The 15,887-nt window shown below is 46.7% G+C and overlaps 1 protein-coding gene across 1 annotated transcript; it reads left to right on the forward strand.

Annotated features, from left to right (window-relative positions):
- The first annotated feature begins 479 nt into the window (after nucleotides 1–479).
- Nucleotides 480–2,199, forward strand: LOC135978086 (RING finger protein 112-like). Its single transcript, XM_065579138.1, has 3 exons — nucleotides 480–1,162; nucleotides 1,465–1,680; nucleotides 2,066–2,199. The coding sequence occupies exons 1-3, from the start codon at nucleotides 914–916 to the stop codon at nucleotides 2,174–2,176; spliced, it is 576 nt and encodes a 191-aa protein (XP_065435210.1). The 5' UTR covers nucleotides 480–913; the 3' UTR covers nucleotides 2,177–2,199.
- Nucleotides 2,200–15,887: the final 13,688 nt, after the last annotated feature.

The following is a 15,887-nucleotide window of genomic DNA, read 5'->3' on the forward strand; positions in this document are numbered from 1 at the left end:
CTGACAGAGTGCAGGGGGCCATTGGGGATAATCAGCTGGACGTGAGCCCCCGTGCGACAGTGTGGTCAAAGGCGCTAAGGATGCCCAAACAGGGGAATCGTGCGTAGGAGCAGAGAGGTCAGTTTACCTCTGGATTTGGCGCTGGTGCGACCGCTGCTGGGGTCCTGTGTCCAGTTCCGGAGCAGTCCAAGAAGGATGTGAATATATTGGAGAGGGGGCAGAAGGGGGGCCACGCGAATGGTTAAAGGATTACAAAACGTGGCCTGGAGTGATAGACCCCAGGAGCTCAAGCTGTTTAGCTTAGCAAAGAGAAGCTCCCACCTCCCAGGGTGACTTGCTCCAGTCTAGAAGCACCTACACGGGGATCAAATATTTAATAATGGGCTCTTCAGGCTAGCAGAGAAAGCTCTAACGTGACCACACGGCTGGAAGTTGAAGCTGGACACTTTCAGCCTGGAAAGAAGATATCTGCGTTTACCAGGGAGGGGAATTAACCATGGGAACAATGTACCAAGGAGTGCGGTGGATTCTCCCTCGAGGTGGGATGTGTTTCTAAGAGATCTGCTCTCGTTCAAACAGGAATTAACTGGGGGCAGTTCTCTGGCCTGTTATCCAGGAGCTCAGCCTTGGTCCCTCCTGGCCTGGGAATCTACCAATCTCCGCCATGACTTCTTGGAATCCGTCTTCTCGCTCTGGTGCTGCCCGGTGGACAGGGACACAAAGTGGGCAGGTAAACTGAGTCACACAGCTTGTTCACAGAAATATTCCCATGTTCTCTCGCTCCTCCCCAGACTCCTGCTGCCAGGAAGGGGCACACCTGGGCTAGAGATCAGCCGTCCTCCAGCAGAGCCCTACTGCTCCGGGTGCCAGGTCCTGACCCAGTAGGTTTCCCCCACTCAGTGGGTCTAGAGAGATGGATCAACTCCGGGAGGACGTCACCTGCTCCATCTGCCTGGATGTCTTGGACGACCCCGTCTCCATTGAGTGCAGCCACAACTTCTGCCTGGGCTGCCTCGTGGCTCACTGGCGCGGGGTCTCGGCCCAGGGCTACCAGTGCCCCGAGTGCCGGACTCCCTGTTCCAGGGACAGGATGACCCCAGACATGTGGCTGAGAGCCCTGGTGAAGAAAATCACAGAGCCCCTGTGGGAAGAGATGGAGCTGGTGAGACCAGACAGGCTGAATCAGGGGAAAGGGACGCAGGGCGGGGACTGGCTGGATCGGGGGGGGGGGGGGGGGGGAATGGGACACGGGGCCTTTCCTCTCTAGGGGGCACAACCTCTGATTTGGAGGGCAGGGGACTGGATGGCTCACGGCGGGTGGAAATGGCTCAAGAGGATCTGATCTGAGGGGCAGGGACTAGTTGGTTCAGGGGATGGGAATGGGGCACGGGGCTCTCATCCAGAAGCAGGGACTGGCTGGCTCTGGGATGGGGTCCGAGCTCTGACCCTGCTCTGTCCCTGCAGCAGGGGCCGGGGGCTCAGCCAGAGCCGGGGCGCCCGGCGCAGCTGGTTCGTCTGGATGACAAAGGCAGCCTGATCCTGTACGAGGAGGCCCTGACCCTCTGCCTGGAGCAGGGTGGGGTGGGGGACGCCCCCGTCTGCCTGGTGTCCATCATCGGGGAGCAGCGCCGGGGAAAATCCTTCCTGATGAACTGCCTGCTGCGCCGGCTCCGGAGCCTGGTGGGTGGGGGGAAGATTCTAAGGGGAGCAGGGGTCTGGAGTAGTGCGGGGGAGGGGAATGGAGGAGTCTGGAGCGGGTAGTCCTGTGCAGGGGCAGGGGGACGGGAGGGGCTGGAGGAGGGGGGAAAGAAATGGGCAGATGGGGATAAGGTCCCAGCCCTGTAGTTCCCTACAGACACACTGGGATGGAGTTGGGGGTGGGGGGTGTTCACAGCTTGAACCTCCTCCCCCAGAGCCTGTCTCCAGCCCAGGGCCGGCCCCAGGGAGCCGGGCAGCGGAGGAGCCAGGGCTGGGCAGGGGCAAGGGTGGCATCAGTGCAGGGAACTCCTCGCTGTGGCCGGTGGATCTGTCCCTGCAGGGGGCCGTCTTCCTGGTGGACACCTAGGGCTCCCTGGACCTGAAGCGCCGCATGGAGACCAGCATCAAGCTCTCCGTGTTGGGCATATTGCTCAGCTCCTACTGGGTGGGGGAGCCGTGCTGCGGGGGACGGGACTGAGGGCTCTGCAGGGGGTGCCGTGCTGTGGGGAGCGGGGTGAAGGGGCCAGATGTGGTCTCAAAAAGTGATCACGATACAGACAGACAAAGAGAAATGCCATCCGGTTGTCTTTTAGGCCTTTTACTTCACTTAGCCAATTAACTAACTTGTATAATTGGTTATTTTATATTCATTAATAGCTGCCAGTTATTGATTATTTGTGAGTCACTACTGGCTATTAGCTGTTTGTTATTTCGTACCCACCATTAGTTGTCAGTTGATTTCATAGTGACCATGTGGGGAGATGGAAAATAAAAGTTTTGTTGACAAATGGAAAGCTGACAAAATCAGCATGTTTTCATGCCAATTTCCACTTTCAAAGAACAGCCAAATGTTAGCATTTCTTGGGTTTCTCTCTGCACGTTTTTGGGTTCCACTCATTGTTTCTCAGGTTTCGATCTATGATTTTCAGCCTTTGGTTTTCAGTTCCTGTTCATTGTGTTTTGGTCCATGCTTGTCAGTTTTGTGGCTTTAGTTATCACCACTCCCATTTCATTTATTGGGTTTCATTCTTTGATTGTCAGATTTTGATCTCACTGGTTTGAGGGGAGCGGTTCATTATTGGTTTTCTGCTTTTTGTTTATTGGTTACAAGATTTCAGTGTTTGTTTACAGAGCTTCATTTATTAGTGTCTCTCTACTGATTACCGGCTTTTAATTTTTCTTGATATATTTGGAGTGTTTAAACTTTTTTTTCATTTCTGCTGTTCACTTATTGCTTCTTTATGCTATTGGTTTCTGTCTTTGACTATTCATTTTCTAACTTTGACTTGGTTTTGTGACCTTGATCTGGTTTTCATACTTCAATTATTGGTTTTCTGGTTTGGCTATTGGTTTTCTGATTTTCATGACCACTTTTCTGGCTTTGATGATTGGACTTCTGCATTCAGTTATTGCTTTTCTGATATTGATTACTGGTTTTCTCTCTTTCACTTTGGGGTACAGTATTTTGACTTTGATATCTGGTTTTCTGACTTGCATTGCTGGTTTTGACTCTTTGACTACTGGTTTTCTTATTTCAAATACTTATTTTTTATTGTTGGCTTTCAGACGTTAATTCCCCATAACTTGCTTTGATTACTGTTTTTCTGACTTTGATAAATGCTGGTTTTCTATTTTTGACCATTGGTTTTTGGCATTAATTATTAGTGTGTTGATTTTGTTAAGTGATTGTGTGATTTATTTCACTGCTTTTCTGGTTTCAATCATTGGTTTTCTGATTCCAATGACTAGTTTTCTTCTTTTCATTATTTCTTTTTGGTCTCCAATTGTTGGCTTGATGAGTTTGATTTTTGGCTTTCTGTGTCTTCTGTGACTACTTTTCTAGAACCAACTATTGGGTTTTCTGAATTCAGTTATTGCTTTTATATCTTTGATTACTGGTGTTGAGTTATTGTTGTTTGAAATGATGTTTTCTCTCTTCATTTTGTCAATTTTTCTCTCTTCAATGATCAGTTTCCACTGAATGTTGTCTGGGATCCCTTTAGTTTCAGTGGCATTTATTTCACTCATTTATTTTGCATTGCCAATCTTGATTGGTCACATGTGCGGGGATGGTTTGTTCAAGATGGAAAAATGTTGCTCGCTCTCTCTCTCTCTCTCTTTCTCTTTCTCTTTCTGCATCTCAGATGTTTATTCAGGTTGCGAAGGAGGTTGGAGGGACCTGCAATCTGGCCCCAATCCAGGTGGATCCTTGTTTCCCATCACCCCCCATATGAGGATATAATGCTTGTTCCACCCCCCACCAGTCCTGTTATCCCACCTGATTCTTACTATTCCTATTTACTGTCTCTATTGCCAGAGCACCTCAGAGCCCCCGTCCTAGACCCAGACCCCATTGTGTCAGATGCTGGACAAAGAAACAGCCAGTCCATTGTTCTCCCTCCACGCCCACATCATGTCCAGGGTCTCAGTGTCCGTGGCTGGGTTGGACAACAGCCTCCAGCTCTGGTCTCTTCTCTGTGCCCCCAGCCCCAGTGTGACCCTTCTCCTGTGCTCTCTGTTGCAGCACCTGGACCTGTTGGTGCGAGACTGGCAGCTCTCTGGAGCCTACAGCGCGGACACGGGGCAGGAGTATCTTGGAGAAATCACACAGGTAATGATCAGATACCACGTGTGTTCATGGAAACAGCAAACTTTGGGGCGGAGCTGAACGTTTCCAAAGCGGGTCTGATTCCCTGCTGACGGCCACAAATGTTGCTTTGACTCCCGCAGGACCTGGAGGTCTCTGCTGAGCAGCCCCTGGTGTTGGAAGCCCTGAGGGCGAGCGGCACCCGGTGCTATCTATTGCCCCACCCTGGCACTCAGTTCACCAGGAGCAGGGCAGGGACGCCAGATGGTAAGAGACCCTCATCTTCTCCCCTCTCAGGAAGCAGTGGCCATTGGGATTGGGGCCGGGGTCTTTGGCCTGATTGGGGGGGTTGGGCACTGGCCGTGGGCCTGGTTTGGACTGAAGATGGCCCAGAACAAGACAGGCACCAATACCCCAGGTCAGGGGAATGAGCTGGAGAGGAGGGCAGGGTGTTCAGATTAGGAGCCCCTGCTGCGGGGGGCAGATAGTGGGAAGAAACCATCACACCTCACTCTGGGTAAGGGTCTGTCCCAGCCGTCAGCACTGGGAACCTCTGTATGCAGGGGATAGATAGATATGAGGATGTTTGGGGATAGATAAAAACAAACTTACAACAGGTAATTTTGCGAGATTACAAAAGGACACAGAGGTTGACCGATTTACAGCCGGGTCACCGAGATCAGAATCCAGCCCAGATCCCATCGACCTCAGTAGATAAATAACATGGGCGTAGATCCTGTGCTCCGAGCCACCCCCTGCATCCCTCGGTCACAAGTTTTTTTGGTTTTCATTTTCAACAAGTGGAAGAAAAATTGATTTTCATACTTTATGTTTGTTTTAAATATTTTCTCCTCCCCTGATTCAGTGCGTGTGTAGAGGGGACAATTTGGGGGCATTTCCTCTCATTTCCCCACTGATTTTAAAACAATCCTAAGAGGTTAGGGAGGTTAGAACACCCCCAAATCCCAAACCAACAGTTTCAGTTTATTCTCACCCCAGATCCTCCTGCCATTAGCCAGTTGCAGTAGGCCAGGAGGGGGCACCACCACAGCCCCTGCAAAATGTCCTGATTGGGGCTCCCTGACCCCAGCCCCTGAGAGATAAGGGAACCCCCAGAGACCCAGCCGGAGAACCAGCCCCCTCCACAGGGGTGATGCTAATGTGGCCCTTGCTGTGATGTTGGGGGACTTCAACTATCCGGATATATGTTGGGAAAATAACACAGCGGGGCACAGACTATCCAACAAATTCTTGGACTGCATTGGAGACAACTTTTTATTCCAGAAGGTTGAAAAAGCTACTGGGGGGAAGCTGTTCTAGACTTGATTTTAACAAATAGGGAGGAACTCGTTGAGAATTTGAAAGTAGAAGGCAACCTGGGTGAAAGTGATCATGAAATCATAGAGTTTGCAATTCTAAGGAAGGGTAGAAGGGAGAACAGCAAAATAGAGACAATGGATTTCAGGAAGGCAGATTTTGGTAAGCTCAGAGAGCTGATAGGTAAGGTCCCATGGGAATCAAGACTGAGGGGAAAAACAACTGAGGAGAGTTGGCAGTTTTTCAAAGGGACACTATTAAGGGCCCAAAAGCAAGCTATTCCGCTGGTTAGGAAAGATAGAAAATGTGGCAAAAGACCACCTTGGCTTAACCACGAGATCTTGCATGATCTAAAAAATAAAAAGGAGTCATATAAAAAATGGAAACTAGGACAGATTACAAAGGATGAATATAGGCAAACAACACACAAACAACTTGCAGGGGCAAGATTAGAAAGGCAAAGGCACAAAATGAGCTCAAACTAGCTACGGGAATAAAGGGAAACAAGAAGACTTTTTATCAATACATTAGAAGCAAGAGGAAAACCAAAGACAGGGTAGGCCCACTGCTTAGTGAAGAGGGAGAAACAGTAACAGGAAACTTGGAAATGGCAGAGATGCTTAATGACTTCTTTGTTTCGGTCTTCACCGAGAAGTCTGAAGGAATGCCTAACATAGTGAATGCTAATGGGAAGGGGGTAGGTTTAGCAGATAAAATAAACAAAGAACAAGTTAAAAATCACTTAGAAAAGTTAGATGCCTGCAAGTCACCAGGGCCTGATGAAATGCATCCTAGAATACTCAAGGAGCTAATAGAGGAGGTATCTGAGCCTCTAGCTATTATCTTTGGAAAATCATGGGAGACGGGAGAGATTCCAGAAGACTGGAAAAGGGCAAATATAGTGCCCATCTATAAAAAGGGAAATAAAAACAACCCAGGAAACTACAGACCAGTTAGTTTAACTTCTGTGCCAGGGAAGATAATGGAGCAAGTAATTAAGGAAATCATCTGCAAACACTTGGAAGGTGGTAAGGTGATAGGGAACAGCCAGCATGGATTTGTGAAGAACAAATCATGCCAAACCAATCTGATAACTTTCTTTGATAGGATAACGAGCCTTGTGGATAAGGGTGAAGCTGTGGATGTGGTATACCTAGACTTTAGTAAGGCATTTGATACAGTCTCGCATGATATTCTTATCGATAAACTAGGCAAATACAATTTAGATGGGGCTACTATAAGGTGGGTGCATAACTGGCTGGATAACCGTACTCAGAGAGTTGTTATTAATGGTTCCCAATCCTGCTGGAAAGGCATAACGAGTGGGGTACCGCAGGGGTCTGTTTTGGGACCGGCGCTGTTCAATATCTTCATCAACGACTTAGATATTGGCATAGAAAGTACGCTTATTAAGTTTGCGGATGATACCAAACTGGGAGGGATTGCAACTGCTTTGGAGGACAGGGTCATAATTCAAAATGATCTGGACAAATTGGAGAAATGGGCTGAGGTAAACAGGATGAAGTTTAACAAAGACAAATGCAAAGTGCTCCACCTAGGAAGGAAAAATCAGTTTCACACATACAGAATGGGAAGAGACTGTCTAGGAAGGAGTACGGCAGAAAGGGATCTAGGGGTTATAGTGGACCACAAGCTAAATATGAGTCAACAGTGTGATGCTGTTGCAAAAAAAGCAAACATGATTCTGGGATGTATTAACAGGTGTGTTGTGAGCAAGACACGAGAAGTCATTCTTCCGCTCTACTCTGCTCTGGTTAGGCCTCAGCTGGAGTATTGTGTCCAGTTCTGGGCACCGCATTTTAAAAAAGATGTGGAGAAATTGGAGCGGGTCCAGAGAAGAGCAACAAGAATGATTAAAGGTCTTGAGAACATGACCTATGAAGGAAGGCTGAAAGAATTGGGTTTGTTTAGTTTGGAAAAGAGAAGACTGAGAGGGGACATGATAGCAATTTTCAGGTATTTAAAAGGCTGTCATAAGGAGGAGGGAGAAAACTTGTTCACCTTAGCCTCTAAGGATAGAACCAGAAGCAATGGGTTTAAACTGCAGCAAGGGAGGTCTAGGTTGGACATTAGGAAAAAGTTCCTAACTGTTAGGGTGGTTAAACACTGGAATAAATTGCCTAGGGAGGTGGTGGAATCTCCATCTCTGGAGATATTTAAGAGTAGGTTAGATAAATGTCTATCAGGGATGATCTAGACAGTATTTGGTCCTGCCATGCGGGCAGGGGACTGGACTCGATGACCTCTCGAGGTCCCTTCCAGTCCTAGAATCTATGAATCTATGAATCTATGAATCATTAGGGGGCTGTCCCTGGCTCTGGGGGAATGTGGGGGGTCAGGGGGCAGTGGGGAGATGACAGTAGCGAGCAGAGCCCTGGAGGAATGTGGAAATGGTGAGTGGGGGGAGAGGGGTTCCCAGTTCAGAGATGGTTCCATCCCCATCCCCCACCCTTTTTCCCATCCCACCACAGATGGCAGCGATGATGGAGGAGGAAAACAGAAAAGCAGTAGAAGCCTCCAGGAGGAAATATGAACAATTTGTGCAGCTGTTGGTGATCACAGAAGGGCTGCGGGTCGGGAGTGAGGGTCACCGGCAGAGCTGGGGGGGCGGAGGGGCAAGGATGGGATAGCACGGGGCTGTGGTGGTTCGGAATTGAAGGGGCTGTGGGTGCATGACATAGTGGTGCCCCCTGTGGCTGGGAAACACTAGAACCCGTCCCTAATGGCCAATCTCTCCCGCTCCCCACAGGACCGTGGCCACCAGAGCATGCGCCGCTGCCTGAGTGTGAAGCCTGCGGAAATGCAGCGACGCCTGGAGGGGAAACGCCAGGAGCTGCTGGAGCGCTGCCGGGGGGAGCTGCGGGGTGAGGACCCCCAGAAACAGGCGGCCCTGGAGGAGCTGAAGGAGGAGCTGGACAAGCAGATGGACGAGTTCCTGACGGCCTACGGGCAGCGCTTTAAAGTGAAGAAGGCCGAGTGGTTGGGCCTGGCCATGGGTCGGGGGGTGGTTCCTGGCAGTGGTGGGTGCGGCTATCGGAGTAGGCATCAGGGCGAGTGTAGTTGTAGTGGAGCTGGAGGAAGCAGTGGCCATTGGGGTTCTGGCTGGGGGCTTTGGCCAGATGCGGGGGAGGGTTCGGCAGCTGGGTGGGCCCCAGTTTGGATGGTAGGTGGCCTCGAGCAAGACAGGCACCAACACCCTAGGTCAGGGGGATGAGCGGGAGAGCAGGGCAGGGTGTTCAGATCAGGAGCCCCTTCTGTGGAGGGACACACAGCGGGAAGGAACCATCACACCTCACTCGGGTAAAGGGTCTGTCCCAGCACTCAGCACTGGGAACCTCTGTATGCAAGGGGATAGATAGGTAGATTGATAGATAGATAGATGGGGCGTGTGGGGATAGATAGATAGATAGATGGGGTGTGTGGCGATAGATAGATAGATAGATAGATAGATAGATAGATAGATAGATAGATAGATAGATAGATAGATAGATAGATAGATAGATAGTGTTGGAGAATAACAGAGTTCTCACTTTTTGTTTGGGTACAGCAAGTCAGATACTTTATTTTCTCTAACAATTGCGTAGAGGGAGAGAGCTAAACAGGTCTCTCTAGTGGTAAACAGTTACAGCAAACCTTTATACCTTTCATTACAGACAATAATAAGCAACAGCTGCATTTTGTTTATACATAGGCCATCTTGATATCTTATTTTTCTCACTTGTTTTGACTCTAGTCTACATACAATATTTTCTACACATTATCTACACAAGATCGCAAGAACTTCTCACACAGTTCTTTCCCACTCGCCTCACACAATCCTCGCGTCTACAAATCTCACGTTATTAGGGTTACAGTTAGCCTGACTCTTGCTAACAAACTGTCATGCTTTGCAATCCCCTTCCTGTCAGTTTTTTCTCTGCTTCCACAACCCCCACTTTTGTACTACTAGTACAACCAATATTTTTCAATTTTTATTTGCATTAAGTTTTGGAATTTAGATTTTACATTGGATGCTTTAATCTTAGAGGGTTTGATTGGATGTAATGATAATGCATGATGAGCATGGACATGAAAGGTATTATTATTATTATGTTTTCTACAATAATAATAACATACTTTTACACTAGCTAACAACAATGCAAGCAATAACATTTTTATAGCGAGAATATGATGGGGTTGTTGTACATTTTTAGTTATAAAACATAATATATTATATTTAGTACATAAGGTGGACATTTTATAAGCTGTATGAAAGACATACTTTTTAACTTGATATATATTTTGAAGCATGTGAATTTGCTTTTGTACTTTAGAGATTTTTTGAACCTTTGGTAACAGTGAAAGCAAATTTTGAAATTGATTTTGGTATTAAACTAGTTTAATTAAAGGGTCTTTGGAACTTAAGGGCTATTTGCAAAACTTTATTTGCAGGCCAGTAGATAATATGATTGCTGCAGTGGTAGTGAGATTAAAATATATGTCGTGCAATGTGGTGGCATTAATATACACACAGTTATTATTAGCTTGGAAAAGTAAATGTTTTGTTAGGGTAGTTTTTTGTTTTTTATTTTTTTAGCAAACGTAATTATGAACAGTGACAACTTTTTTTGGTTTTAGTTTACGTATACACTGAAGCTGTGGGGGTTTTAACGGCCAAAATGTCCATTGACTTTCTAACTTTATTTAAATGTCAGGTGTAATTTTAGGAGCACTGACTAAAAATTGATTGGGCATACCAGGTAGTTTAATTTTTTAGATGTTTTGGTGAATTACCCAATTCCACATGCATTTTTTTCATGGACCCGGCAGGATTCGGTATGTGGGAGCCCACACCCCCCTAACCGGTTCATATGCTTGGAAGGAGCACTGAGAACGTCCGCACTTTCACCCAGAAAGTCTCCAAGTATGTTTTTATGGCCACAGATTAGATGGTACTTCTGATGTGTCTGTAAGGGCAGTGGGCCAAGCCTGATGCTCAAGATCATTTTGAATGGCCATTAGCTGGTTATTTAGGAAATTCTGAATTTTTGAACTTGCTAGATTTTACTGCAATGCCTTTTTAGCCTTAGTGATATTTAATATATCACTTTTAGACTCCGCACCCGAGACTCATGGAGTCTCTTTGTCGCTTTCTTTTACCAATAGACAAATTGCTCCCACTGAGTATCAGAGGCTTTTGGCGAAGCCAGGGTTTTTCTGAGATATGTAAGTTTATTTAAATTGAAGGTACCTTCTAGTGGCCATTGTTTAGATAGATTTGCACGCGTGTAAAGATTTCAATTCTCTAAATACCTGCAGGTTTTCGGACCATAATGTACGTACATGAAATAAGCTGGGGTACCCTTAGGGGGTGAGAGGAAATGCTTAGACTGTTCCCCACCCATTTTTTTAATTACACACACAGGGAGGATGCCCTGTCCGCGCTAGCGGCTCAGAAATTAAGGATCACTCCTGTGACATAGTGGGTTATGGGAGCTAAGGCGCATGGGAGTTTTGAAAAACTGCTGGATTTAATAACTTTGGAACAGTTCTTAGACATTGTGCCTGACAATGTGAGAGCAGCTGTGTGTGACAGGGACCCTGAGTCAGTCCTACGGGCAGCAGAGATTGCGGATGCCCATACCCAAAACAGGGCTCGAGAAGGGTGTAAAACCCCGGGGAAAACTGATCACCATTCTCCCCAGTTCAAGAGGAGGGAAGGATTTAAAAATAAACCTGACTCTTCTAAAAGAGTTCAAGGGGGCCCAGAGGGTAGGAACTCACATCCCAGGACGGAACAGGTTACATGCTATCGCTGTGGTATGCTGGGCCACATGAGACCAGACTGCCCGACACTGAAGGGCAGCCCAAAACCAGCAACCCCAAATGCCACAGCCAATGCTAACCCTGTTGTTGTAAACTCACAGGCAAGCCACACAGAGCCCAGCATTGGTGCCCTGTGTGCAAATGCTGTTTCTGTGGTCTCTGAAGAATTTGACCTTAAAACTCACATTAAAGCTAAATATGGGGGAAATAACGCAGAGTTTATTAGCAGTGCAGAAGTGAATGGAGTGAGGTGTATGGCATGGAGGGACACCGCAGCAGATATTACTCTGGTTAAAGCAAGTCTTGTCAGGAAGGAAGATTATTTGCCAGGTGAAGATGTAACTGTTGTAGCCTTATCCAAGTATTTTGTCGGGGTGCCTTTGGCTAAAATCCACCTGAAATGGAAGGGATTGGAGGGCACCATGGTTGTGGGAGTAAAAGACATAATCCCTAAGGATATTATGATTGGAAATGATATTAAAGCTATGGTCAGTCAAGTTAATACAAACCAGGCACAAGAGAGGATTGATCCTAAGGTTATGCCTATGGAGGGTTTCTCCAAAAGTTTGTCTTTGGAAAGTAGCTGTTTGGCTGTGAATGAAGTTTCTGAATGTCTATCTAATGTCTCAGAAGTAAACCTGGAATTAGATCAAGCGAAGGGAGAGGAGAACAAGGAGATTTTGGATGAGCCTAGGCAGTCTTGTGAGCTGATGGCTTTATCTAGTCAGCAGTTTGGGAAGGCAAGGAGAGTGGAAGATGAGTGTCCCTATACCTTATCTGTTTCCTGTGCGAAGAATAGTGACAGTGAAGGAAATGTGCCTGTGTCTGTCAGGGGTATTGACTTGCCTATGGAGGAAGCTACCCCAGTCTCCAAGCAGTTGTCTGTGAACAGCCGGGTGTGCTGGGACAAGGGAAATGAAATCCCAAACTGTATGTCTAGTAAAGGAAAATGCGTCGCCAACTCTTTTTTGTCTGTGGAGCAGACAGAAGGTGCCTTTCGGCCTGTGATGGTTGAGAGTAATTTAGTTGTCTCAGAGTTGGTTCTGGATTTAACTAAAGCCCAGGAAGGGAATGGTCCTAAGTTTGCATCTGCTGGGGAGAATGGCACCGTAACTAGGTTGCATCCAGTTAGTGTCTTAGCAAAATCCCAGAGACCAGACAATTCTGGTGCTTGTATTTGGCCTGTTGCTCATGTGTGGTTGGAGAAGGGTGTAACAACTCTGTCTGATCAGGGTGATACCCTAGCCAGGGCACAAGGAGAGCAGAAAGGTAATTTGGTTGTGGTACCTACGGACAGTTTAACAACTTGTAGCAAAAAGGAAAAAATTCCTAAGCTTGTGTGTGGCAAAGAGAAGGGAAATATTTCTAACCTTTTATCAAGGAAGTCTATGGGTTCGCCTGAAAGGGGATTGTGTAGAGATCTGCCTGATGGGCCAAAGGTGATCCTGAATGTAAGTAAGACCCAGACAGAGTCTGTTGTTGCTCAGGAAAGTGTTCCTTTAGAGCAAGCCCTAGGTGAAGAGGGTAAGGGCAGAATTTCTGTGAGGGGTGAATTGCTGCTTAGAAAAGCTCCTGGAGAAAGGAATCCTCATGGTATTCGGTGCAAGCAGTTCCCTGCAACTGAAGGGTGTGAGAGTGATTTAATCAAGGAAGTTTCAGTTCCTAGCAGCCAAAAATTGTCTGTTGTGAATGGATCCACTGACTTTCCTTTTAAAAGATCCAGTGTGGGTAGCTTTGAGAAGGTCTCAGAGGAAGTAAAAGTTGTTAAGGAATTGAGGCAGCCCTATAACCAAGTGCCTGTGTGGGGCCAACCTGTTGGGGAGACAATGGTGTTGGAACAGGAATGTCTCCTTTCTGATTCTTTAAATGAGCAGTTTGTGCTTCAGGGTTTGAGGACAGATTTGGTTACTGATGTGTCAGAGCAGAGCAGTTTTATGGCTGAATGCTTGAGGATGCGGGGGAGAGCGAGCAAAGTCTCACCCGCAGACTCTTTGGATTTGTGTGGTATCTCTTTAAGGCAGAGTCCAGCCTTGGAAATGATAGCAGTTAAGGATGTGAAAACTGGTGGACTGGCTGTGGTCTGGGGTAGTGCAAATTACTTGCCTGGCTGGGAAAGGGAGGACTTGGTAATAGCTGTTAGCACAGAGGGCCCACCCCATCAGCCAGTGAATTCTGTTAAGCAAGAGAAATCAGGGTTTGATCCTGCAGGACAAGGAGGAAAGAGAAAACTGAATTTTGCAAAGGGAAGCCACAGGTTAACCCTAAAATGCCCAAACTCCAATGGTATTGAGCCAAAGGTGTGGCATGACAAACATGATTGTAGATGGACACTTGCAATGAACTTGTTGTTATTGCTAAATTTTGTAATGAATGTGTTGCTATTGCCACAAACTGTAAAAATATACAATCTGCCTAATCTTTTGGAGAATCCCTTGAACATGTTAAAAGGAATACATGAGAACACACGTTATGTTAAAAGGCCTTGTTACACTGGGGTTTCACAGTTAATGCCTATAAACAATATGGGAACTTTTCACAAGGGAAAAGGCATTCCAGACCTAATGTGCTGTATGAAAAGGAAGACTGAGGCACACTACCATATTGCTTTCATGGCTAAATGCCAAGATTCCTGTACTATGAAGAACATTAATATCTGCATTTATTCGATGTTAATTGGGTTCCAAACATTTGCCCGAGCTTGTATGGATAAAGTAGCTGTTTTCTTTAGCTCTTGGCAAGATCACATGACACATACAGGAACCATGCTGCCAGAGCAGATCCAATCCACTATTGTTCTAACTAAGTTTTACCTTGAGTTTGTAAAGAGGTTCAATCATGTGGTTGAACATGATTTTGATAAACCATTTCTGTTACACACTGGTATGGCTCCTACCCCAATACTAGCTGTAGTGAGACAGAACCCAGGATGGGGAGCTCTTGGGATGCAGTCAGTGATGTTTGTGTCATCCCTTCCTGCATCAATTTTGCGTTGGGGGTGTGACGTTATTGACATAAACTGGGACCGTATAGATCATTGTTGCAACCAAGGTCCTGTAGTGGCACGCAAATCTTGTATAAAGGGGGTCAAATGGGGTGCCTAGGACAAGGTTATGGTTTACTGGTTATGATTATGCTGTCTATATGTGTGTATCAATTTTGTAGTTGAAGTTATAAATATTGGCTCTATACTGTCTGTATGGCAAACTTATGCTATGCTTCTGGGTGACATCCCAGACAAGCTGAGATTAGCTCTGCCTAGCCTGCTTGATGGCCCATTAAGGACCATCAGCTATACAATGGACCCATTGAGAGAAGGCAGATACGCCTTGTAACTCAGCAAAGTATGCAGGGACTGGCCCATGTGACTCCAGACTCCATTTTGCTGTAATTTTCCACAGTAAGAACAAAGAGGTGTTCTTACACCTGGAAGAGACTATATAAGGCTGATGCCTCATCTCCATCTGGTCTTCAATCCTGCTTCTTACTTCTGGAGGAACTTTGCTACAAACTGAAGCTCTGAACAAAGGACTGAGGACCCATCCCGGCTGGGGATGTATTCCAGAGACTTGATTTGAACCTGCAGTTTATTCCATCGCTGCTGCAAGCCTGAACCAAGAACTTTGCCATTACTGTATGTAATTGATTCCATTTAACCAATTCTAACTCTCATCTCTGTCTTTTTCCTTTTATGAATAAACCTTTAGATTTTAGATTCTAAAGGATTGGCAACAGCGTGATTTGTGGGTAAGATCTGATTTGTATATTGACCTGGGTCTGGGGCTTGGTCCTTTGGGATCAGGAGAACCTTTTTCTTTTACTGGGGTATTGGTTTTCATAACCATTTGTCCCCATAACGAGTGGCACTGGTGGTAATACTGGGAAACTGGAGTGTCTAAGGAGATTGCTTGTGAGACTTGCGGTTAGCCAGTGGGATGAGACCGAAGTTTTAGTCTGGCTGGTTTGGTTTGCCTTAGAGGTGGAAGAACCCCGGCCTTGGGCTGTAACTGCCCTGTTTGAGCAATTTGTCCTGAGTTGGCACTCTCGGTTGGGTCCCGCCAGAACCGCATTGTCACAACTCCCTATAGAATACTCTCACAGGAGAGGCTAACGAGGATGACCACAACCCTCCTACACCTCCCTTCAGCAAAGAGCGTCGGCTAGTCTCAGAGAGACGGCGCCGCTCATTCTCTTTGCATCCAGCGAGATGATCAGACTGTCAGTGGCTCACACAGAGAGGAAAGGGGAGGGAAGATGGGTTCACACACTCCTAGACCCAGGTAGCTTCCTTGCCGGACGATGCCAGGCCGAGTCAGCCCACCGTGAGTCAGATCTCCTAAAAGATCCTCTAGTTACCGGGCTTGTGTTAGAGTAGTTCTGGTCACGAGCCAAAAGACTTCGCAGAGTACTCTGGGCATCTTCTGGTAACTCTCAATTCGCACTGGTGTTTACACACACACAC

Source organism: Chrysemys picta, unplaced genomic scaffold (genome assembly GCF_011386835.1).
Source record: "Chrysemys picta bellii isolate R12L10 unplaced genomic scaffold, ASM1138683v2 scaf112, whole genome shotgun sequence".
NCBI lineage: Eukaryota > Metazoa > Chordata > Testudines > Emydidae > Chrysemys > Chrysemys picta.

Coding starts and splice junctions, on each gene's coding strand:
- LOC135978086 (XM_065579138.1), top strand. CDS start 914: ATGGATCAACTCCGGGAGGACGTCACCTGCTCCATCTGCCTGGATGTC. Junction 1,163..1,464: donor TGTGGGAAGAGATGGAGCTG/GTGAGACCAGAC, acceptor CTGTCCCTGCAG/CAGGGGCCGGGGGCTCAGCC. Junction 1,681..2,065: donor TGCGCCGGCTCCGGAGCCTG/GTGGGTGGGGGG, acceptor GTGGACACCTAG/GGCTCCCTGGACCTGAAGCG.